This window comes from Eleutherodactylus coqui, chromosome 3, assembly GCF_035609145.1.
Source record: "Eleutherodactylus coqui strain aEleCoq1 chromosome 3, aEleCoq1.hap1, whole genome shotgun sequence".
NCBI lineage: Eukaryota > Metazoa > Chordata > Amphibia > Anura > Eleutherodactylidae > Eleutherodactylus > Eleutherodactylus coqui.
Genome location: NC_089839.1, coordinates 203596353 through 203622812, shown reverse-complemented (window position 1 = coordinate 203622812; position 26460 = coordinate 203596353). Strand labels below are relative to the sequence as shown.

Below are 26460 nucleotides of genomic sequence, written 5' to 3'. Positions count from 1 at the left end.
GACAGAGGAACTACAAGACAGACATGACAATAGTCTACTGCACACAGTGGATTCTTCTTTCCCGACAGCTGTAACAAATAACCGCAATCAAATCTTCATCCGATCCCTGCAAGTTAGAGGGTAATAATACTGATAGCGCTGGGGAAAGAGAGACATTCACTTACTGTCGTTGTGTGGATTCTACAAGCGAGTGGTTACAGTACCCACAGCTATGTCCTGGAGCATGTCCACTCTTACTCCTGTAGTGTCAAGTATGTGACTAGTATAATATATATCAGTGATATTAAGGGTGTTTGGACTTTGTCTCCTTTTTGCTTCTTTGGAAATTGTCCATGGTGTGTAAGAGCTTGTGCATGCAAGACAGGAAGAGTATTCTCCAAGCCCTATCAGCTGCAGGACTGAGCTATGTCCCTGTGTAAAGCGCTCTAGAACAGAACATTAGAAATCCTATTGGTAGCACATCAAAAGCAGAGACAATGAGAATTCAACATGTGAAAAAAAAAGTCATCAGCTATGCGGAGAAGACACCTGGGTGGAAGCTCCAAAGAGACACTGCAAGGCTGTGGCCACGGGCTGCCATCTACAGTGGGTCCAAAAAGTCTTTAGACCTTTAAACTTTTTTTAAAATTTTGTTATGTTGTGGCGGTGTGCAAATTTAACAAAAATTTAACTTTCCCCTGATCATTTTGCACTCAATACCCCATACTAACAAAGTGAAAACAGAACGTTACACTGTGATTTTTAAAAAAAATAAAACACTGACATTTTGCATTGACATAAGTATTCACACCCTTTGGTATGACACTTGAAATGTAACTCTGAGGGCCTCCCATTTCTCTTCATTATCTCTGAGATATTTCTACACTTTGATGCAAGTCACCTGTGGGAAATTCAGTTGATTGGACATAATTTGAAATGCCTCACTCCTGCCTATATAAGGTCTCACCGCTCACAATGCATATCAGAGACAAAACCAAGCAATGAAGTGAAATGAACTGCCTGCAGAGGTCAGAGACAGGATTGTGCAAAGTACAGAGATTTTCTTAATGAAAACCTGATCCAGAGGGCAAGGGACCTAAGATTGGGTAGAAGGTTCTGTTACCATACAGTGCGGCATGGGGTCCCGCGGTCGGCGCACGTCGCTCCGGCGTCGGCTCCAGCAGCCTGGAGCCCTGTGTCGAGGTCATCCCAGCAGCTTGGGTTGGCCAGTGGGCGGCGGCGTGGGCGTGCCCGCCCGTAGGGTGCCGCCCGCACTCCTCTGTGCTTCTTATACAGCAGTGGGTGGAGTTGCCTCCTCCCACTCTCCGCCCCTGGGCGGAACCTTGTGGTTAAAAGACTGGCAGTGAACTGAGCTCATTGCCAGTTATTGGTTCTGCATGCACCTAGCCAGTCTGTCTGCGGTTCTCCTCAGCCAGTCCCTAGTTGTCGGTCAGCTCCCTCTGGTCCCCTATTACTCTGTCTGTTGTGTTGGTTCTGTTTGCCTCTAATCTAGTCTGGCCCAGTCAGCACTAGTTGCTATCCAGCACCCTGCCAGTTTGCCTGTGAGTCCCATCTCCAGCCTTGCAAGTTTTGTTGGTCTGATTCATCTGCCTCCTCTGTCGGCACTCTGTTTCCCCCATTAGGTAGTTTCCTGCTTGTCAGTCGCCAGGTCCCTAGCCAGGGCAGGGACCGCCGTCCAGTTGTCCGCCTGGGGTTAGCCAGGGCCGAGGCAAGTAGGCAGGGACAGTGGGGGTGCGGGAGATCAGGGCACCCCAACTGGCGCTCGGGGGGCAGAGTGCCGTAACATAATAACTGGCCCCTGGAGGCCTCAGCGTCCACAGTCTGAAACGGCAGAAAGACTTCCAGTCCTAGGCGACTGCAGGGAGAGTCGCCTAGGACCTCAGGTACGTCCTAGACTTCTGATACCCTGCCAGGTTAGATTCCGGAACTTCTCCCGCCTAGGGCAGGCGTTTATTGATTCCGGAGCAGCTGCTAACCTGATAAGCATGCGTCTCGTTGAGCCCCTGAAGGCTGAATTTGTGGCGCTGAAGACGCCAATTCGTTTTGCTAGCATTGATGCTACTCCTCTTGCTTCGGGCTTGGTACGATGGAGGACCCCAGTGTTACAACTCATGGTGGGGGGTCGCCATTTGGAAGGTCTATCATTCCTGGTGATGGAGAAAATGTCGGTAGACATGGTACTAGGGATGCCATGGCTGGCGTTGCACAACCCCCAATTCGATTGGGCCACTGGGGAGCTAACCCAGTGGGGGCCGTCCTGCCATAGCCATCGTGCTCCCCCTCCCCCCTGCTCATTCGAACAGAAGGGGTACCGGTCCTCTGGAAATCGCAAAAGGAGGGGTCGCACGGGGTGCCATAAGTCTTTGTCGAAACCTGTTGTCTCTTCGGTGATGCCCACCTCCGGTCCCCCGCCGCCCACCCTGGTCTGTGATGAAGTTGAACACAAGGCCCAGGAGGTCCTGGATTCTTGCCGGGGTCCAGGAACCGTACAATATTTGGGGGCCCGGAAGAGTTTTTTGGAGTATGATAGCTCAGATGACAGTGATTTTAAAGTTAGAGATGCCTCAGATTTTGAAGGCAGCGTCATTGGTAGCGAGAATGGGTCAAAAGACAGTGGCGAATGGTTGGACATTGACTCGGAAGACGACCTGAAACATGACGATATGTCAACGGTTGGCCCTGAAGGAAATGGGGCAGCCACAGACTACCGAAGTCATGGACCTGAGGATCAGTCCATGGTGTCCGCTCAGGAGGGTCACATTCTCGGGTTGGTACAGCGTTTTCACAGCCTTTGCCTGGATAAGCCTGGTCGAGTTTCCGGGGGCCCGGAGGTCCCCCGTCAGAGGGGGGGTAATGTTACCATACAGTGCGGCATGGGGTCCCGCGGTCGGCGCACGTCGCTCCGGCGTCGGCTCCAGCAGCCTGGAGCCCTGTGTCGAGGTCATCCCAGCAGCTTGGGTTGGCCAGTGGGCGGCGGCGTGGGCGTGCCCGCCCGTAGGGTGCCGCCCGCACTCCTCTGTGCTTCTTATACAGCAGTGGGTGGAGTTGCCTCCTCCCACTCTCCGCCCCTGGGCGGAACCTTGTGGTTAAAAGACTGGCAGTGAACTGAGCTCATTGCCAGTTATTGGTTCTGCATGCACCTAGCCAGTCTGTCTGCGGTTCTCCTCAGCCAGTCCCTAGTTGTCGGTCAGCTCCCTCTGGTCCCCTATTACTCTGTCTGTTGTGTTGGTTCTGTTTGCCTCTAATCTAGTCTGGCCCAGTCAGCACTAGTTGCTATCCAGCACCCTGCCAGTTTGCCTGTGAGTCCCATCTCCAGCCTTGCAAGTTTTGTTGGTCTGATTCATCTGCCTCCTCTGTCGGCACTCTGTTTCCCCCATTAGGTAGTTTCCTGCTTGTCAGTCGCCAGGTCCCTAGCCAGGGCAGGGACCGCCGTCCAGTTGTCCGCCTGGGGTTAGCCAGGGCCGAGGCAAGTAGGCAGGGACAGTGGGGGTGCGGGAGATCAGGGCACCCCAACTGGCGCTCGGGGGGCAGAGTGCCGTAACAGGTTCACCTTCCAACAAGACAATGACTCTAAGAACGCAGCCAAGACAACATAACAGTGGTTTAGGGACAATGCTGTAAAATGTCCTTGAGTGGCGTGGCCAGAGTCTTGATTTGAACCCACTTGAACATCTCTGGAGAGACATGACCTTAGAGGATCTCTAAAACTTCTCCTCACTATGCTTCACTCTGTCAGCCTAAAGTACACTGCTCTTTCCTAGTTCTCCTCCTACCTCTCTGACCACTCATTCAGCATCTCCTTCACTGGCTCTATCTCCTCTCCACTTCCCCTCGCTGTTGGGATCCCCCAGGGATCGGTCCTCGGTTCCCTCCTCTTCTGTATCTACACAGCCCTAATCGGACAAACCATCCGCAGATTTCGCCTCCAATATCACCTCTACACTGACGACACCCAGCTGTATACCTCTTCCTGTGACATCTTAGCACCACTCCTCCAAAATATCACCAGCTGTCTGTCTGCTGTCTCTAATACTATGTCCTCCCTCAAAAACTGACCTTTTCGTCTTTCTGCCTTCTGCAAGCCCAACTCTCCCCAACATCTTCATATCAGAATCTCGCACCATCTGTCACCCCAAGACAGCAAGCCCACTGTCTTGGGGTCACACTGGATTCTGACCTTTCCTTTACCCCTCCACATCCAATCTCTCCCCCGAGCATGCCACCTAAACCTCAAAAATATTGCTAAAACCTGTCTGTTTCTCACCACAACACGCTAAAGACACTCATTGTCGCCCTTATCCATTCCCGACTCGACTGCTGCCACTCGCTGCTCAACAGCCTTCCCCACACCAGACTCTCCCCTCTCCAATCCATACTAAATGCAGCAGTTGGAATTATCTTCCTATCCAACCGCTTCTCGGATGTCTCCACACTATGCCAGTCGCTGCACTGGCTGCACATCCATTACAGAACTCAATTCAAATTTATCACCCCCACCCACAAAGCTCTCTATAGCGTCACACCACCGTACATCACTTCCCTCCTGTCCATACATCACCCAGCCCACACACTCTGATCCACTAATACTTTCAGACTAAATGCCCCTCTAATACGAGCCTCACATGCTCACCTCCAGGGATAATCCCGATGCACGAAACCTCAGACGCGCCTTAAAAATGCACCTCTTCAAAGAAGCATTCCAAATTTCCTGATCTAATCTCCCCAACATACCCCCTGCCCCTCATGTGGCTCCCCACATTTTCCACTTTGCCTATCATGTACATCTCCTGCCCCTGTAACTCCTTATCAATCCCACTCCGATTGTTTCCAAATAATTGAATGCCACATGTAATTGTATTGTTTGTGGTTTGCAAGGGCTGCGGAATACGTTGGCGCTATACAAATAAACATTATTATTATTAAATGGCTGTCCACGGACGGCCCCCAACCAACCTGACAGAGCTTGAGAGGATCTAGCAGAAAATACCCAAATCCAGGTGTGCGAGCCTTGTGGCATCATACCCAAGAAGACTGGAGGCTGGAATCACTGCCAAAGGTACTTCAACTAAGTACTGAGTACAGGGTGTGAATACTTACATCAATGCAAAAGAATAGTTTTTAATTTTTTTTTAATTTACGAAGATTACTACCCTGCTGTTATCACATTGTCATTGTGGGGTGTTGAGTGCAGAATGATGTTGAAAAGCTTAATTTTTTATTTAATGGCAAAAGGCCACAATATAACAAAACATGACTTTCGGGACCCAGTATACTCAGCTCTTCAATTCATTGTAACTCCTGACAACTTGTGAACTTGGGCCCATTTAGCATACTACCCAAACCATGAAATGGGGTCCTTTACTTAATCATATGGAAGGGTATTTTTCGTAGAGGTTCTCTACCACTTGTCGTTCTAGAGCAGACATCAGGCCAAAATTGAAACGCCAGATTTTCAAATGCTCTATGCATTAATGTATTGTATAAATAATGTGACCCTCCAAATATCTCTAAGTGCAGCTTACTTACACAGCCGGTAAACCTGTGGGGAAAGATGGTGTATGACTGTGAACATAATGAGGGAGCCCCTTTGCACCTTATGAAACCCTCTAGATTTTATGGTTGCACAGCTGGTTATTTTTGGGCATATACTCGAAGGTTTACCCTGGCTTCGTCAAGACGAAACCCTTAAACTCTGAGTCACATTCAATTTAGGCTCAAGGTGAAAGACTCACAACCTCTTTATATTTCACTCTCTCGCTAAACCTTTGGTCCAGTGTTCTCTAGCCCTCTGAGAAAGACAAACAAAGTGGGAAAGGTTTAGACAAAGAGCAGAACAGCAAAGAAAAAAAATGCAAATCCAGATCTACACTGGGTAATAGACGTTACTCTTCCAGAATAAATACGTCTTAACAGTCCCAAGAGATGCCAACTGCTGAGAGTGATGTAATGTGGGAGCAGGAAGGAGGCGATGTGAGGTGTGCTGCACACGCATGCATCATTTATGTTAACTCTCTGAGTGATGGGTGGAAGTGATACAGATTGTACATGGATAACCATTCTGATCATATCATTGCATGGAATAGGAGCCTCTAGGATGATTGTTGGCACCCGTCACTGGGCCAAGTCTTTACATTCGGACAAATGTCCTATGTGCTAAATAGGGGCTGGAAAAGATCACCCTAACAAGCATGTGTGGTGACATCCCTAATTCCTGAGGATTCACCCTATAGCTGAAAGCTTCAAGGAACCTGTGCTAAAGTGCTACACCCATCAACATCATCCACGTAGGCTGTATCAACCAAATTATCTGGAACCAGCTTATATCCCAACAGCTCTGCCCTATGAACACGCTCATTGGGTACTTCATCCCATGACTTCTGTGCAAAGAATACTTCTAATCTATGCATAAAGCCACTATTGCTAATCGCTAAAATAACTGCAGTACTATGCAGCATAAAAAGGTGCATATAATTAATGCAATAGCAGTTAGTAGTCGTTAAAGAGTAAAATACATTTTCAGAATTTTTGTAATCATTTTTAAAGTCTTCCAGTAGCTCAGTAGAGGACCAGGGAAGTCTTACAGTTGTTTAGAAGAAGTCTAGGGAAGTCCTACAGTTCACTCAATAGAGGACCAGGAAAATCTTCCAGTCACTCAGTGGAGGACGCGTAGAAGACCAGGAAAGTCTTGCATTTTCTCAGTAAAAGTCTAGGGAAATCATACAGTTGCTCAGTAGAAGTCTAAGAAAGTCTTATAGTTGTTAGTATAAGACACCCCTAAATCCAGGGCCAGGAAAGGGTTGGCATGCACACAAATAAGCAAGGACTGCTTATTCAACTATACTAGTAATTATTAGGAAATTATAGCACCAGTGTTTCTGGTGGTGCATGTCACACACAGCTCTGCTACATGCACGCCACACACACACACAGGTCTGCTACATGTACATCACATACAGCTCTGCTACATACATTTGTCATCCCATACAACAGGGATTACAACCAGCACAGCAAAGTCCTGCACATACTTATCGTCCCTTGGTCATGTGACGCCGGACTCCTCTCACACAAGTGACTGACCACATGACAGTGACCTCATCACAGGTGCTGCAGGCACGCGGCTGTTGTCCGGCTATGCAGGTTTTGAATAGAGTGAAGGACCTGTGATGACATCACCATCATGTGATCAGGTGCGGAGCTCAGAGCCCCAGTGACTGATCCCATAACGGTGGCATCTTCACATGTAACTCACACAGTCACTCACTTACAGACATGTGGTCATTAGTATTCCATAGCAACTGAGGCTGTGGGGGTTTGTAGGGAATGTAGTCTGCCCATAATCTGCACAGGGATGAAGGACCTGTGATGATGTCAGGGGCGGAGCATGTAACTCACTCACTCATGCACACAGAGCTCAGGTGACTGATCACATGATGGTGACATCATCACAGGTCCTGTAAGCACATGGCTGCTATGAGGCTCTGCATGTTTTATGTTTTAGGACCTTTAATGATGTCACCATCATGTGATCAGGGGCAGAGCATGTAACTTACTCACTCACGGATGCACAGGTGGTCATTAATATTTTGATTTAGCTATACTTGTCTGATAACAGCTCACTTGCCCTCTATGATTGAGCAGAGCTCCAGTGTACAACAGTCTTTTCTGCTAAGTCATTAACCTGGCAAAACCCTGTACCCTATCCAGATGCTAGGAGACAGACTGCCAATACCAAATGGGTATTGGATAGTCAATGACTTGACAAAATGAAATGTCATATTAGGTGAATAGGCACCAATCATCTCTGATCATGTGTTGTCTAATGGCCCAGACACCTTTCACTATCACTACAGGCAGAATTATTAAACTTTATTTATAGAAATGAATGAAGATGAAATGTGGAAGTGATCCTCATGCTGAGGATAAAATGTAGAGGCGTTCTTCATATGGAGGATGAAACACAGAAGTGTTCCTCAAACTGAGGGTGAAACATGAAAGAGTTCCACACACTAAAGATGAAATATTAAAGTGTTCTTCATACTGTGAATGAAATGTAAAAGTGTTCCTTACACAGAGATTAAAACATGGAAGTGTTCCTCATATGGAGGATGAAACGTGGAAGTGTTCCTCACACTGTAGATAAAATGTAGAAATGTTCTTCATACAGAGGATGAAATGTGGAAGTGTTCCTTTACCTAAAGACAAGATGTGCAAGTGTTCCTTACAGTAGCAAGCTCCAGTAGTGGTTTGTCAGCACCGGTTACATATTGAATGTGGTGACCTGACTGGTCACTAGACCTTTCATTACTTCACATACCAGGATCTCATTGGCCATCAATATTAACCATCTATTTGTCCCATTTCTTGTTTATTCTATTCTTCTTGGTGACACTGCTGTCATCCATACATGTCATATCCCTATATGATTGTTATTAGTCAACACTAAGGTGATTTGTAGTAGCTTAATAGTATTGTATGGGAAATGAGCGGTTGTATCTTTATGGTAATATTAAAGCTGTATGTAAGCATCTGAGTGAGTCCTGTAAAACTCCAGAACCTGTAAAGAAGAAGACGTAGGAGTGAGAGGTGCACTAACTACGTTGCAGGGAGGTGAAGGACCAGCACAGATACTGAATAAGAATAAAGTGGTGGACATAAAGTGGCCAGTATAGAGAATGTGACACTGTACTACAGCTGGACTGAGCTTTGATCCAGATTCCCTGTTTGGTGACTGTACGTGAGTACAGTAGTAAAACCTTTTCTGTGGGATGGGTTTCCCTTTTTCCCTTTGGAAGGGAAGATGACAATAATAAATATTGAAGGATAATACAGTGAAAGATCACAGGTATATAGGGGAAGTTCCCAGAGGTTCTGTCCATGACTGCGGCTAGGACCCTCACCGGTCAGACCTCTATGGGGGGGACAGTATCTGTGCTGGGCTCTCACTATGGAGGACTGGATAGGAGATGGAGGAGGCCTCAGTGAGGACTGCAGGCTAGTTGGCATTTCTGTGGATGTGAGGCAGTAAGAAGGCAAACTCACGCCCTGCCGCTGATGTGCTGGTAGGAGAAGAAAGAGCATTGGATAACGAGACATGACTAGGGCTAGAAATATTGGTTACATCCTGGTTCTGGCTCGTGGTAGACGATTGTCTCCTTAGGGCCCCCTGAAAGGAAGCCCCGCTCTTGAAAGTATTCACTACTTCAATCTGTAATGGAGCAGAAAATGAGACAAGTTTCTTTAACACTCCATGCAACAAATGGCAAAATAATAAGTAAAATAACACATAGCAGTACAGAAAAGACACAAAACACACACAAATGCACTACATAAACATGATATACAAAGAATACAATGTGATCTGCACAATGAGTACACTTTTATCCAAGGTTTGGTTCACACTGTGTTTGTGGGCCCGTCCAGCCTTGCCATCCCTGGGATCCATCCAAAATGCTGAAAAGGGCATTCAGATAGAACTACAAGCTGTCATGAAAACAGAGACTGAAGCGGTAAGCAGGTCGACTCCGCTATTCTGCCCGGCTAAAAGGCCAGAAACTAATGGAAATCTGCTGAAGCTGAGACCAAATCTTGTAGCACTGGTCTCCTTTTTAATGACAGGCTATGGTTTCATCCAGGTTTCTGTCTGAATGTCAGTTTTGCCATTTCAACCAGAACTCCAGGATGGAAAGACTGGATGGTTTCAATTGTGATGTGAACCTAGTTTTACACCTACACACTTATTGGCGTCTTATCGGAGAGAACTAAGAACTCTTCCTCTTATTTGCACTTTCTGACTTATTTGGCATATAACCTTTGTCTTTTCTTATCTGCCGTCAACATTCACTGTATAGCATGATATTCATGGCTCATATACTTTGCTTCCAATGCCTTGTGTGACATTCTCATAGAGACTGTACTTGGAAGTCATACATCATTTCAGGATTTATGACTTCTAAGTACATCAGAACTTCAGAAGAGAAGGGTTTAGAAAGTTTCACAATAAGTGCGGCCATAGGCACAAAGAAATCTACATCTATTAGACATGCTGCACACTAAGGCACAGCTGCTAGAAGTATCACTCCTGAAGCTGTCCGCCAGGGAGTAGTGGGGGAGTATCACTATTGCTCACTCAGTGAGTCTCACTGTTGGTGTGCTGCCCTTTTCCTTTTATAGATATTATCAGCTCTAAGCATGTGCCTTCTGGAGGGGGGCAGTGAAGCTCTTGATGTGATTACTGGGGAAGAGGAAGTAAAGCTCTGGGTGCGATTACTGTGGGGAGTAGTGAAGCTCTAGATGTGATTTATGGGAGTGACAGTGAAGTTCTGGACGTGATTACTAGGGGAGTGTAGTTCTGAATTTGATTATTGGGTGGATAGTAAAGCTCTGGATGTGAATTACTGGAGGGAGGAAAGCTCTGGATGTGCTTATTGTGGGGGACAGTGAAGCTGGGGATGTGATTACTGGGGAGGAATGAAGCCCTGGATGTGATTACTGGGGGACAATAAAGTGCTGGATGTAATTACTGGGGGAAGTGAATATCTGTATGTGATTAGTGGTGGGCAGTGAAGTTCTGGGTGTGATTACTGGGTGGACAATGAGGCTCTGGATGTCATTACCAGGGGAGTGAAGCTCTGGATGTAATTACTGGGGGTAGTGAATATCTAGATGTGATTACTGGAGGTGTAGTGAAGTTCTGCGTGTGATTACCAGGGGGACAATGAAGCTCTGGATGGTATTACCAGGGGGCAGTGAAGCTCTGGATGTGATTACTGGGGGAGGGGGGCAGTAAAGCTCTGGATGTGATTACTGATTACTGGGGAGGAGTGAAGCTCTGGATGTAATTACTGGGGGACAATGAAGCTCTGGATGTAATTACTGGGGGACAATGGAGCCGTGGATGTAATTATTGGGGATGCAGTGAAGCTCTGGATGCGATTACTGTGGGGGAATGAATTTCTGGGTGTGATTATTGGGGGAACAATGAAGCTCTGGATGTGATTATTGGGAACAGTGAAACTCTGCATATGATTACTGGGAGAGAATGAAGCTCTAGATTCTGTGTGTGTGTGTGTGTGTGGGGGGGGGGATTAAGCTCTGGATGTGATTACTGGGGAGAGGGGGGTAATTAAGACGAAAGAAAATCCACCACTGCACTTGTTCCAATATAAATGGAGCTTTATTCAAACAGATACATAAAATGTATGAGATAATGATGCATTTCAAGCAACTAGTGCTCTTAATCACAGCTAAAAATGTGAAGTGTTTTGAACAACTAGTGCTCTTAATTACAGTTAGGGAGGATCAATGAAAGAGGGTGACATTAATGAATTAACTCCATAAATGCTGGCAAATTGACAAATCAATCAAGGCATAGATTATCTATATGCAAGATATAATTACATTTTATATCTGTATATTCTTATATCTTCCATATATGTAATCTATGCCTTAATTAGTCTACTTCCAGCATTCATGGACTTAATTCATTTATTCCACCTGCTTTAATTCATCCTCCTTTTCGATTGGTTATTTTCTTGTCTTTTGCATGTATTTAAGTGTATGTCACACCACATTTTAAAGGGAACCTGTCACCACCTGTTTTCTACCCTCTCTGAGAGCAGCACAAGGTAGTGACTAGAGATGAGCGAGCGTACTCGCTAAGGCAAATTACTCGAGCGAGTTTTGCCATTTTCGAGTACATGCCCGCTCGTGCCAAAAGATTCGGGGGGCGGCGGGGGAGAGCGAGGAGATCTCTCCCCCCCCCCCCCCCCCCGCTACCCCCCATGCTCACTCAGACAACTCACCGTTCACCCCCGCCGACCCCCGAATCTTTTGGGAAGAGCAGGCATGTACTTGAAAATGGCAATACTCGTTCGAGTAATTTGCCTTAGCGAGTACGCTTGCTCATCTGTGGTAGAGACAGGTTCGCTGATTGCAACAATACACATACTGTGTGTATCTGCGAAGCAGTTTGTCATAAACTTGCATTTTATTACTAGCAGTGACACACAGAGGACTACAGGAAGTAGTCCACCATATTCATGAGCTGCATGCTAGTAATGCACAGTGATTGACAGCTATCTGCCTATTACTATGCACAGGGAAATAGCTATCAATCAGGGGCTGGTGAGTTTGGCTAGCTCTCCGTTCATGAATATGGAGGACTACTTCCTGTAGTCCTCTGTATGGCTGTGACTAATAAAATGCAAGCTTCTCCCAAACTACTGCAAAGATACATAAGATGGACATATCACTGCAATCAGTATGCCAGTCACTACCCAAGGTCTCTTTTACACAGGCATTGCTATTTTCGGCCGCCCACATCGCAACGGGAGAAAGCCGTAACCAAGTTGAGGCTAAATATCCCGTTTTCTCGCCCGGTCACAAAGCCGGGCTGCAGCGTATATACGCCCTAGCCTGGAGTTCCGTGGGCTGGGGGGAGAAACCTTAGCACTGCTACGGTCTCTCCCACTCCCCTTGCTGGCTGATAGTCGCAATGGAAGCTCCCATAGAAGCCTATGGGAGCTGCCAGTAAGGGGAGGGGGAGGGACTTTAGCATTGCTTGCCATGCTAAATTCCCTACCCCTCCTTCTCCAGCCTAGGGGAGCTGCCAGCAAGAAGAAAGGGAGTTTAGCCACTGCTAAACTCCCTCCCACCTTCCTTTTCCGGCAGCTCCCATAAGTGTCTATGGGAAAAGTCGTGATTTTCGGACAGTGTTTTATCATGGCAAAATACGCATGATAAAACACTCATGTGAAAGAGATCTTATGCTGCTGTCAGAAGAGGCTGCACAAGATGGGGACAAACTCCCTTTAAAAGCACTAGCTGCTGGAAACATGTCAGCTATCTCACATGCATTTGATGTATACATTTAAATAAAGCCCAGCTCTTTTATTCCAAGGAGTACAGTGCTGGATCTCCTGTCTTCATTGGGATGATTTCTACATGCACTGAACCAGCCAGATGTGATTATGTCGGTTCTGATGCCTGAATTAATTTTGCTGAAAATTTTCTGAATCATTTTTATAATCAGACACACTGGCGTAACTATAGGGGATGCAGAGGATCCGGTTGCACCCGGGCCCAGGAGCCTTAGGGGGCCCATAAGGCCTCTCTTCTCCATATAAGGAGCCCAGTGAATGAGTAAAGCATTATAGTTGGGGGCCCTGTTACAGGTTTTGAATTGGGGCCCCAAGTCTTCATGTTACGCCTCTGATCGAACATTTGGGATCTGAATTCATGTCTAATAGGGCATACAGTACAAATGTGAGGCAGCTGTTCACAAGCTATAATTAATGGATTGCATGGTGTACGATATGAAGGCCTCACCTCTTTTACCTCCACAGTAGTCCTAGGTATTGGAAAAGTGGCAGGAAGATTTTATGAGGTTCCTGCCAAGCAGCATTGTCAGTGACACCATAGTGTACATCAGATTCAGTGACCAGCCAGGAGGTATCCTCCACGTGTACAGACGGCCTGTATATACTACAATAGTACATATTACATTCCTTGTATCTGACAGTTTGGTTCCATGTACAGTGGGATAGACAATATATGCCGCTTGTGTACATGATGTAATACTTGTGATGTCGAAGAATCTTCTTAACTCTGCTCATCCGCAATGTAGTAAAATACCTTATAATCTGCTGCAGAGTATTTCCCATGCTTTCCTCAGCGGTCAATGACTTTCTATACCAGTGACTTCACCTACATGTAATCAGGACATTATCCACGCTCACCACTTCTGTTGGGCACAACACAACCATCCATTATACAAAATGGAATTAGCAACATTGTGCCCACTCCATGTATAACACGAGAGGACAGGTGCTAAATACAGCGAGGTCAGATGAGAAGGTGGGGGCACAGGGCCACAGCCTCCTTGTACATTATCATATACTCACAATGAAGCCTTAAAGGGGTTTTCCTACAACCTAGAATTGCTTCACAGCCACTCTATCCTTCCTGGTTGCTGCTGACCAGGACATGTGACTGCTGCAAGCCAATCATTGGATATAGAAGGTCACTGCTGTGGCCAGTGATTGACTGCAGCAGTCACATGTTCTGGTTAGCAACAACCAGGAAGGATAGAGTGGTTGTGAGGCAATTTTAAGCTGTGAGAAAACCCTTTTAAAAAGCACAAAGGAACTTTCTGACCCAAATCCCCTGCTACATCTATAACAGAAGAAACAGTGAAACTAGGGGCACATTTATCATGTTTTTTGGTGTAAACAATTCACAAAATGTGGTGTAAGCAGGGCTTTGATAGGTATGCCGCTCTACGCTACTTTCCTAAAAAGAAGGCATGGCTTGTCGGGAGGGGGTGTGGCCAACCCAGCCCAACACATTTATGTTCTAATTTACAACAGAAACTGGTATAAATTACACTAGAAACTAATGCCAGCTCCTTGCTGGCACAGATTTCAGTGTGGATGAATGGAGGAAACGAGATGCACCTAATATATGAAGAGGCGCGCCCCTTTATATGTTAGGTGCATTGTGTGCCAACAGGTATAATATTAAGACCGCCGTATGAAACTGATTTTAATACATCTCCCCCAGGTCTCTGTAAGTGATGAGTTTACTATATCTAATTCTTTACTATGTGGATTGTTTACTACATATAGTCCTAGACAATCCCTACATCATATACAATCTCCATCATCATTGTACTATGTATAATCCCTATCATCAACGTACTGTAGACAATCCCTACCATTTAGTATAGGCAATCCCTATCATCAGTCTACTCTACGCAATCCCTAAAGTCTGCTATCTCTACCATTAATACAATGTAGATAATCCTTTCAATGTCTTGTACATTAGTAATGACTGACCACTGGTTTTTGGGTTTTCCACTTGTCTCCTTCAGTTTTTGTAGACCTTTTCTTTGCTGGTCTATACTATCCATCTTTTCACAACAGCTTCACAGTTTATAGTCACTGACATACCTGGGTTTGTATTCGGTTGAGCCCACGGAACCAGAGAATCTGTCCACGTCTGAGTTCTCGCTCTGCATGGTCTATTTCTTCCACGTCTTCATTCAGCTCCTCTTCGGGAATCTCTTCTTTCTGTGTCAAATGACCGGCTGACTTGAGGAACTTTAACCTGCTGGTTGGGATGCTGGCGATGACCTATAATCACAGTAAAATAGTGCCGCCCATCATATGTTGGCGCACAGCATGTGGAGAGTCGGTGTCATATATCGGGACTATGGAGGGCTCCATAACTGCGCCACACCTCATGGGAGAGTGCAGGCAGTGACTGGATGGGTTCATCAGGACGGGTAGCCATGATTAATGCTGTCAGGTTTACATAAGAGTGGAGCTTAAAGGTACCTCCACACGGTACAACTGTCAGGCGCATAAGTGCCTGACAGCCGTTCCAGTGATTCTCACTACTGTGCTTTCACACAGAATGGAGACCAGAGATGTCTTCCGCCCGCCTCCAGAATTTGGGAACTTGGAAGCCCAATATACTGGACACCTGACGCCCCTGACAGTCAGAAAAACAAGTTGGAAGCTTACATTTATATTACCAAACAAGATACTTGAGCAGCACAAAGACGCCTGTGTGTATACACCGTCATCATAATGATGGTGCCATCTACGCTAACTGCATGAACTTTCTACAGGGCCACCTATAGACTCCTGCCTCAGGGAAGACATACAGAAGGATAGAGGTGGAAGAAATAATATCAGGAAGGATTTGATTGCCTCCCCTTATAGGACTAACTTTTAATGGGGGAAGCAGTTATTACATGAGCTATTACTGCTGCATTGGACAACATGAAGCTTACCTGACCCCAAACGAGTTCCCCGATACCAAGAAATATGCACCACATCCACTGATCAAGCTTTAAAGGTGCACAACTGAACGGTTTCCCACCAAACTGCACGATCACGATCTGCACAGAAGAAGTAACGATCACAGCTGCTATTTATAATAATATACATATATACACTATGCAAATGGGAAGATGGAACAATGCCTCTGCAACACCACCTATTGGAAGGTAGCATTCCTGCTTCTACTAAAAGAGCGGTCACACTATGGAGTCTCTACTGTAAAAGCGGTCACACTATGGAGTCTCTACTGTAAAAGCGGTCACACTATGGAGTCTCTACTATAAAAGCGGTCACACTATGGAGCCTCTACTGTAAGAGCGGTCACACTATGCAGCCTCTGCTGTAAGAGTGGTTACACTATGGATTCTCTGCTGTAAGAGCAGTCACACTATGGAGCCTCTACTGAACGATTGGTCACGCTATGGAGTCTCTACTGTAAGAGCGGTCACACTATGGAGCCTCTACTGTAAGAGTGGTCACACTATGGAGCCTTTAATGTAAGAGCGGTCACACTGTGGAGCCTTTACTGTAAGATCGGTCACACTATGGAGCCTCTACTATAAGAGCGGTCACACTATGGGGCTCTACTATAAGAGCGGTCACACTATGGGGCTCTACTATAAGAGCAGTCACACTATGGGGCTCTACTGTAAGAGCGGTCACACTATGGAGCTCTATTGTAAGAGCGGTCACACTAAGGAGCATCTACTATAAGAGCGGTCACACTATGAAGCCTCTACTATAAGATCGGTTACGCTATGGAGCTCTCCTGTAAAAGCGGTCACACAATGGAACTCTACTGTAAGAGCGGTCACACCACAGAGCCTCTGCTGTAAGAGTGGTCACACTATAGGGCTCTACTGTAAGAGCGGTCACACTACGGAGCCTCTGTTGTAAGAGTGGTTACACTATAGGGCTCTACTGTAAGAGCGGTCACACTGTGGAGCTCTATTGTAAGAGTGGTCACACTATTGAGCCTCTGCTGTAAGAGCGGTCACACTATGGAGCCTCTACTATAAGAGTGGTCACACAATGGAGCCTCTACTATAATATCGGTCACACTATGGAGCTCTACTGTAAGAGCGGTCACACTATGGAGCTCTACTGTAAGAGCGGTCACACTATAGGGTTTTACTGTAAGATCGGTCACACTATGGAGCTCTACTGTGAGAGTGGTCACACTATGGAGCTCTACTGTAAGAGTGGTCACACTACAGAGCCTCAACTGTAAGAGTGGTCACCACTGAATCATCTGTGTAATGGATCATTACCTGAATTGCGAAGGTGCCAAGTACAATTGTACAAAAAATTGGATTTCTAAATATTCCATCAAAGACATTGCGCTCTCCGTGGATCTTGCGAGCGTTGATCTCATTGAAAAGCTGCATCAGGACGAACGTGTTGAAGATTATGGTATAGTGCTCAGATGGAGGAGAGTGTAGAGGTGCATTTCGTCCACTGTCTATATTAAAGATCTCCTCTCCTGAAACCACAGAAAGCTCCCTGTATTATAGACTTGTGCTAGAGTGCGCAGCAAACATGTTTCTATTGTGTAAAAGACAAAACTTACCAACAAAAAGTAGCGTGAAGATGAGAGTCAGCTGATAGACACCATGACCCAGGATGTTCTTCATCATAGTCCGGGAAATCAGAGGCTTATTTCTTCCATAGGGTCTCCGAAGTAGAAGAGATTCCGTCGGTGGTTCAGTTGCCAGAGCAAGAGATGCAAAAGTGTCCATGATGAGGTTCACCCACAACATCTGAACAGCTTTCAAGGGAGAATCCTAGTGGAGGAATCATAAGTATTGCCAGTTGTACTGAAGGCTCTTCCCAGGAGTTGGAGTCAATAGAAAACCCACAACTAAATCGCCTCTTTAACAACATTATACTTTAGACGAACCACCTCACCTGTGTAATGCACGCCCCCGTAAACGCCACAATCACGGCCACCACATTCACTGTCAGCTGAAACTGCAGGAACTTAGAGATGCTGTCATACACGTTGCGACCCCACATTACTGCCTTGACAATGCTGCTGAAGTTGTCATCTGTCAGGATAATGTCAGAAGCTTCCTTGGCAACGTCTGTGCCCGCAATTCCCTACAAAATCAAACACAGGACAAGAAAACAATCAGCAGCTGAAAGTTGGAGATCAAGAAGTGTGCACCTTTTTAAGAAGTTAGATGCTTACAAACTTCAGTTTCAGACTGGTGTATGGAACGCTGGTCGTAATAAGTCTGCTGCTGTATCTGTCTACATTATGGTTCATCCACTACATGACCATAATCAGGCTGAAGTAGAAATGTCAAAGAATACCAAACCAAAATCTTCATATGTCCAACCTACCATGGCAAAACCAACATCGGCTTTCTTCAGTGCAGGACCATCATTTGTTCCATCGCCAGTTACTGCAACCACCTGCCTCTGTTCCAGCTGTGTGCTGTCAATAATACCTACAAAACACACAAAGAATCACATTCACGAGACGCGTTCATCATCTACCAGGGATCGGTGTCTGTCATCTACCAGGGATTGTGTCCATCATCTACCCGGAGAATGGTGTCTGACATTTACCGGGGATTGGTTACTGTCTTTCGAGGCTTGATGTCTGTTATATACAGGAATTGGTGCCCATCATCTACAGGTTATTGGTGTCTGTTATTTACCGGGGAAGGGTGTTTATCAAGTTCCAGAGATGGAGTTCCTGCTATCTACCAGGAATAAGTGTCCATCAAGTACCGATGTCGGATGTCTTGTCATCTACTAGGGATGAATGTCTGTCAGGTACCATGGATGACCATCAGTCAAGTACCCGGGACAGATGTCTGTTATCTACCAGTGATCTGTGTCTGTCAAGAACCAGAGACAGGCGTCCTGTCATCTACCAGGGATGAGTGTCTGTCAAGTACCGTGAATGGATGTCCGTCATCTACTGGGGACGAGTGTCAAGTACTGGGGATGAGTGTTCTGTCATCTACCGAGGACGAGTGTCTGTCAAGTACCAAGGACAAATGTCTATCAAGTACCAGGGATGGATGGCCATCAAATATCAGACAAGCGTCTGTCAAGTACCAAAGATTGGTGTTTGTCAACTACTAGGAACAGATATCCGTCATCTACTGGGAATTGATGTCATCATCACCCGTGAACAAGTGTCTGTCAAGTACAAGAGATGGGTGTGCTGTTATCTACTGGAGACAAATGTCTGTCTAGTACCAAAGACACATATCTGTCGAGTACCGGGGATGGAAGTCAATCATCTACTAGGGATCGGTGTCAGTCAAGTCGTGAGGATGGATGTCCTGTCATCTACTGGGGACAACTGTCTGATAAATTCTAAGGACAAGTGTCTGTCAAGTACTGAGGACAGATATCAGTCACCTACCGAAGATGGCTGTCTTTCAAGCTCCATGGATCGGTGTCTGTCATACCGTATACCAGATGAGTAGATTTCAATTACAGGAAAATGTGTGTGACATATCCTGATGTTTTGTTAGTGATGACAGGCCGGCAGTGGCAGAAGGAGAGAGTGTCATGGTCATACAGAGAGGGAAGAATGTGATGTATACAGTAGATGCAGAGGACAGGGATTATAAAATGCTCACCTGTGTCACTTCTCGCATTACGCTGCAGACAATATAATAATGTACAGCAGATAAAGGGGGTGGTGGCTTTGTATCAAGGATGAGGGGGATTTACACCGTCATTCATCTTGCTAGAGGAACTCTAGCTATCCCAGAGCATTAATAATGAAACGACTTTCATCAAGTCAAGTGAACGTTCGTGTTATCTTACAAGTGACGATCATGAAAGAGCAGCGAGGAGCAGGCGTTATCAGTGCATCTCCTTGTATTACCGCCCTCTGGAAACCATTGTCCGAAGATTAAACCCCATCAGGCTACCACCATCTCACCTCTCAGCAGGATGTGGGCACCTGGCTCAGATCAGATATCATTGATGGCTTGTGGCTCTTGTTTTCTGGACATGTAACTTTCAAAATTCCACAAGGGAAACTGAACTAAATGTCACTGGTTGGTAGCAAATGTTTAATCTCTGTTCCCCCTGGTGACACACGTCATGGATGGTCTGCTGGTCCCAGATTGAAGGGTCCTTTTACACTGAACGATAATCGTTTAGTTTATTGCTGGATTGTGTGAAACGTAACGATAATCATTAAGTGTAAACACTGCTAGTGATTGAATGACATTTTGTAAATTTAGCATTCTTTGTGCAATTTATGAGGCCTGAAATTAAACTTTGACCGGCCCATGCAAACAGTTATACATCTACGAACGACTTCCTCTTAACTTTGACTGGAGGCAGGGGACCAGAAGCAATTTTCGTCCCACTCCGCCTTCATGCACTAAGCGATGATGGGACAGCACAGAAGTGTCCCATGTAAAAGACCGTTACCCTAACAAATTGGTTCATATCATGAAAGTGCATTGTGTGATGTGAAGCAGGATGGTGCTGACCAAGTGCATAGGACCGGCCACTTACCCTTTACCAGTGTGTGCTTGTCAGTAGGTGAGGAACGCGCCAGAACCCGCAGTTTGGGCCAAATTTTATCAATCCTTTCTTGCTCAATCTATAGAAAGAAATGTTATTATAACAGATGCAGTATGTGAGTGTTCATACACCATGAATGGCCCCTTCCCACATGGATAGCACTCTGGAAGCCTGTGGCGCAATATCATGAAATAATAGCAGTAGCTAATTAGCTACTCTCACATACAATAAAGTGAGTCTGAAGTGTAAAGGCCCTTTTATACCCAACGATTATCACTCAAAATTCATCCAAACGGATGAAAATGAGCGATAATGGTTACATGTAAACGTGGGCATTGTGCACTTTTCTTTTGAACAATGGATTTTATCTCACATAAAAAACAATGTTCAGCCGCTGCAAGATTGAGCAAATACATTCCATTTGAATGTACTTCGCTCATCTCTCAAAAGACTGCAGGATGTTCTCCTCGTGGCATGTTTACACTAGCCTCCAGAAGAACAATGGAATGTGTTGGCAGCTATTTGCACAGCTGAGCATGTGAAACATGCTGGGCTTAGCAAGCAACTCCTGGAGGTCCTTTTACATGCAAATGAAGATGATAAAGTGTTAATGGACATTAAAGCCATTAACACTTCATGTAAATACATCGCTAAATCTTTCAATCTTTCGGCTGTTTGAAAGATTATCTTTGCGTGTAAAAGGACCTTAAGGCTGCCTGTCCACGGGCATAGTGATATCCGGCAGCAGATCTCCGCCGCAGGAGCTGCCGCCCGGGAACAGGTGAGAGCTGACAGAATTAAGGCATGCCGCGATTTAGATACCACGAGCAGAGAATAGCTATGATTCTCCACTCGTGGACGCCGGCCCTGCGCTTTCCAGAGCAACGCTATGGAAAGCTTCAGACAGCGTGACTCGCCGGCGATTTACCACCAGTGAATCATCGTCCGTGGACAGGAGCGCTAAGTGAGGGACCTCTTCACAAGTGCAATTTAATTGCCCATATTTCTGTAGCATTTAGTATAGATACATAAATGCTAAATATTAATAAAGATATTGTATGATTCCCAAAATCTGGCATTATAACTACCAACAGTTTTAATCATACAACCCCCATGGCAAATTAATTTGCCAAATTTACAAATTTTTAGCTGTTTGCAAAAAAAAACAATCAAACATGAACAATTTAGATAGCTCAACGCAACTAATATAACACGTGGTTTCTCCAAATTCACTGCAAAATGTCACTTTTAATGACTACTGCAGCTTCAGAATTATTTACCCCATGAATAGAATCCCTCATAAGAGCCCACATTCGCAAATCAAATGTTGACTCAAGCACACTGGATGCAACTAACTGAGGGCTTCATTAGTTGCATCAGGTGTGCTTGAGATAAAACCATCAAATACTTGGACTACCGTGGGCTTTGCTGACTGTGACGTTTGACAGCATGTTAGAAATATGGCAAAGTAAAGAGAGTGGTCCAAAAAGGTAAGTGAAGAGATCAATGCCTTGTACAAACAAGGTAATGGATCCAAAAAGATAGTAAAGGCACTGAGTGTTCCTAGAGATACAGCTGGAAGAAGTTCCGAAGTTCAAAGTTTGAGCTCATTCACACAGGCGTATTGTCACCATGTATTAGGCATGCGTTTTTCCTGTGCTTAGCACGCGGTGAATGGAGGCAATGAAAGTCTATGGACTTTCATTCTTCCATTCACACCTCTGTTGGAGCTGCAAGGGGACACTGCGTATAAAACGCAGGAGAAATAAATCGCAGCATGCTCTCTTTCACTGCATTTCATACACTACCCTTGAAGGGCTCCGTATTGAAATGCTGCCCCCTCACAATGCCTGCGAGAGGGCAGCGTTAGTTTCAGGGCCCCTTGAAAAAGAAAAAAATCACACTGGCCATGTTCGTGATGTCATAATCTCAGGCATGCACAGTGCCTATTGCACCCCATACGTGATCTCTGCTGGTAGAGCGCATGGGCTGCGTTGAGTACGATGGATTTTTAATGGGAGTTGAATAATTCTAAGTGCATTTGTAGTGATGAATCACCGACAATGATGCATGCAGTTACAGGAGGGACATCCTGGGGAGGCAGTCTCTTAGTGTATAGATTTCTGTACTTTCCTTCTAAACATACTGTATATATATGCCTGCACTACTTTTTTGGGACTCATATATTGTTGGGGACCCCCTGTGATCAGCTGTAATTGCTAGGAGAAGCCATCAGAGAATACTGAGCAGGAATCTTTCTGTGACATCTATAGATTCATAGGTAACAAATGCTTAACTTTCTCCATCTTCTATAATAGCTGGTACAACGCGTCTCCGGACTCACCTCGCCCTTCTCATTGCGTATTCTCCGGTTAAATTCCTTCCCTTCTATGCAGAGAAAGTCCTCTCCGGGTTGTATAATGCCGCATTTGATAGCAATAGCACGTGCTGTATTAATGTTATCACCTGTCACCATACGGACCGTGATTCCAGCCCGTTGACATTTCCGTATCGCGTCTGGTACCTGCATACAATACAATGTAGTCAGTGCAATGTCCACACAGAAAAGCTGGAAACCAAAGTATGCTGACTGTCACCCGACTTTTGTCCGTCTTTAGAGTCTAAACATCAGATTTTTGTGTATTTGCCCCCTCGATCTATGAGTGACCTTTTCTCTTTTTATCACCGCCCAATATTTAATAGGGCCACAGCTGGTTGGAACTGACATGTGCCATAGGTGATGGGCACCAGCAGGGTGTCAATGAGTCAGCTACTGGGCTACAGCAACAAACTAAGACTTAGTCCCAAGTGTAGGAAAGTCTAGCTACCACTCTATAATCAATTACAGGGTTGCTCTCCGGTTATGGGTTTTCTGCCCCAATTATCATGCTCATTAGCTGAGGATACGTCACTGGGCTAATGTTTACATAACTTATCTCTGATACTCTGCAGAGACTGTATAACTGCTGCAGGGAGTGTATGACTACTGCTGCAGGGAGTGTATGACTACTGCTGCAGGGAGTGTATGACTACTGCTGCAGGGAGTGTGTGATTGTTGTAGAGACTGTATGACTGCGGCAGGGAGTGTGTGATTTTTGTAGGGAGTGTATAACTGCTGCAAGGACAGTATAACTGCAGCAGGGATTATATGACTGCTGCAGGGACTGTATGACTAGTGCAGGCAGTATACAGCTGCTGCAAGGAATGAATGACTGTTGCAGGGAGTGTGTGACTGTTATAGGAAGTATATGCCTGAAGTTGGGAGTATATGACTGCTGCAGGGACTATATGGCTGCTGCAGGGATGATACGGCTCCTACATGGACTGTATGACTGCTGCAGGGATTACATGACTGCTGCAAGGAGAGTGTGACTGTTATAGAGAGTATATAACTGCTGCAGGGACTGCGTGACTGCTGTTGGGAGTATATGGCTGCTGCAGGGAGTGGCAGCACACTGCTGTGGTCCCAGACAAACACATACAAGTTCTTTTCTCATTGGTCTGTGGGAGTTCACCTCTGGTCTGACTGGATCTTCAATGCCAACAACAGTGATACAGGTCAGATCGGTCACAATATCATTCTCGCTCTCCCAATCTGGTTCTGGACTCTGGTTGAAGTCTCGGTAAGCAACGCAGATAGTCCTGAGACCATCTGAAGCCATCGGCTCAATCACTTTTTTTACCATCTCATCTCGATCTCGGGGTTTGAACAAACGAGGTTCTCCAGCACCATTCAAGATTTTGGAACATCTACAGAAGAGAAGATCCAAAAATGAGTGGACTATAACAAAATTGGTTCTGTCCATAGTCTACCCTAATGGTGGGCTTACAGGATTAAATACTACATCGTGGCAGCTGCAGGGTTGGCTTCCGTCTACCACTGTGTTTCCCAAATCCAGTCCTCAGGGACCCCCAGCAGGTCATGTTTTCAGGATATCCTATAGTAAGAACACCTGTGGCAATGTCTGAGGCAAAGACAATAATTACATCACTTGTGCCATACTGAGGAACTCCAGAACTCATGACCTGTTGGAGTGCCTTGGGGACTGGCATTGGGAAACACTGGTCCACCATGTACTGAAACACAGCAGGTGCACAGTATTAGGGGGCAGGAAGGAAATGTCACTATTCTGTATCAATAGGGGAGGATATAGCCCCCATCCACCCATTCCTCTGACTACCAGATCTACAGCATATGACTATCCAGGGTGCACTTACTTCTTAAGGATAATCTCTGAAGCGCCTTTGCTGTACAAGCGGAAATTGCCATCTTCCAGCTTGACCACGGTGCTCATGGACTTCCGCACAGAATTGAAGGTGTACACTTTGTACAGTTTCTCCTCTGGGATGACGTTCCTCACAGTCTGATAATCTCGCTTTAAGTCAAGCACAAAGCCCAACAAGCCGCATTCTGTTTTGTTTCCTACTTGTCGTGGGAGGCCGCCACCCTGTTCTGCAGGCTGCAAACAAACGCCAGTGCTTTAGGATGTGCTACATAATACCTGAACCTCACTGTACAGAGAGGCTTACCTCATGCTCGCTTCTCTTCTGCGTGAAATTAACCTGTTTTTATGACTTTTTAGAAAAAGAGATTCCCTGCATGTTCTGCACATGTTCCTGTGTACACTGGAACATGTGCAAAACACATGTATAATAAGGTCATGTCTATAAATATGTCACAAGACCTTATTATATGCTGTCATCACAACTGAGTTAAATGATGTCACTATATGCTGACATCACAACTGTGATTGTCCTCATTAAGAGAAACCAAGTAATCTTGCTAACACAGTACTAAACTTATTTAGACATCACAGCTGTCACATAGCTTCATTATATGCTGCCATCACAGCTAAGTCATATGAAGTCACTTTACGTTGTCATCACAACTATGTCACATGATGTCACCGTATGCTGTCATCGCTGTCATCACAGCTATGTCACATAACATCAATATACACTGTCATCACAACTAAGTCATATGATGTTACTATATGCTGTCATCACAACTAAGTCACATGACGTTACTATATGTTGGCATCACATTATGTCACATGACATCACTATTAGCTGTTATCGGAACTATGTTGCATAACGTCAATATACGCCATTATCACAACCATGTTACATGATGCCATATCAGCACAACCTTATCACATGATGTCCTAGAGAGCAGCACCTACAAAATCTCCAAAGTATGGAGACAGCCAGGAGATTGAAGTGAATATTTGATTATATCCGATGATTGTTGGATAAACCTCATCCTTTCTAATGCACTTGAGAAGAAGGTTGTGCTCGGTACTTATAGTATGGTAGGTTTATGTTTACCTTAAGATGGCCATAGAAAGCCTGAGATGTCTGCACGCCACTGCTCTTGCGTCAGACTCCCAGCATCCTCCCTACATCCCTGCCATTATCTTCCCTATAAGTCTTTGTCTATAGATAGCTCAGGTCTCGTATGGTGCCCAGTAGATTATCGTATACTACAAGCCCATCAGCTTCATGTAGATGTTTCCTATAGTAGAGAGGAAGGATCTCTACATGAAAGGCCCCGAGTATTCGGAGGTTAGGAGACCTTTGTGGACGATATCCCTGAGCTGAGCTCTTGGAAGATACTTAGTATGCTGACAATGACCTCCACCCAGATAGCCTGGCTGCAGCCAGATGAGCCTAATCTCTTTACCACCCTTCAGCACCATCTCACAAGTAAATAGACCTGGGTGTCTGAAAGCGTCATACTGAGTTATGTGCTCCTGAGCTTCACAGATATGGAGTATGTAAAATGACTTACCAAGACTTTGGAGGTGTAAGCACTGTTGATACTTATGGCGTTCACCAGAAAATCTAAGGATTTGGCTGGAAGAGCATCGGGGTCTGGTACTTCTTTATAATGGACATCTCCAATATGAGCCTGAACCACGGTCATCCTATTTGTAGTCAATGTGCCGGTCTTATCAGAGCAGATAGCTGTGGCGTTGCCCATAGTCTCACAGGCATCTAAATGCCGCACTAGATTATTATCCTTCATCATTTTCTGGAAAGGAATGAAATTACAAAATATGACAATGTCAGGGCAAGATCTAGACATGTCCAGCATACGGGGCTT

General features: G+C 45.5%; 1 protein-coding gene across 1 annotated transcript in view; it reads right to left on the bottom strand.

Annotated features, from left to right (window-relative positions):
- LOC136621365 (plasma membrane calcium-transporting ATPase 2-like) overlaps positions 1-26460 on the bottom strand; it is a 179680-nt gene that overhangs the window by 7366 nt on the left and 145854 nt on the right. The window contains exons 12-23 of the mRNA XM_066596822.1: positions 26146-26388; positions 24573-24814; positions 23870-24104; positions 22699-22878; positions 20346-20433; positions 18192-18298; positions 17754-17945; positions 17416-17629; positions 17117-17328; positions 15797-15904; positions 14949-15131; positions 9119-9205 (exon numbers count right to left, since the gene is read on the bottom strand). Of these exons, the coding sequence (XP_066452919.1) occupies positions 9119-9205; positions 14949-15131; positions 15797-15904; positions 17117-17328; positions 17416-17629; positions 17754-17945; positions 18192-18298; positions 20346-20433; positions 22699-22878; positions 23870-24104; positions 24573-24814; positions 26146-26388 (2091 nt within the window). The remainder of the gene's footprint in view (positions 1-9118; positions 9206-14948; positions 15132-15796; positions 15905-17116; positions 17329-17415; positions 17630-17753; positions 17946-18191; positions 18299-20345; positions 20434-22698; positions 22879-23869; positions 24105-24572; positions 24815-26145; positions 26389-26460) is intronic.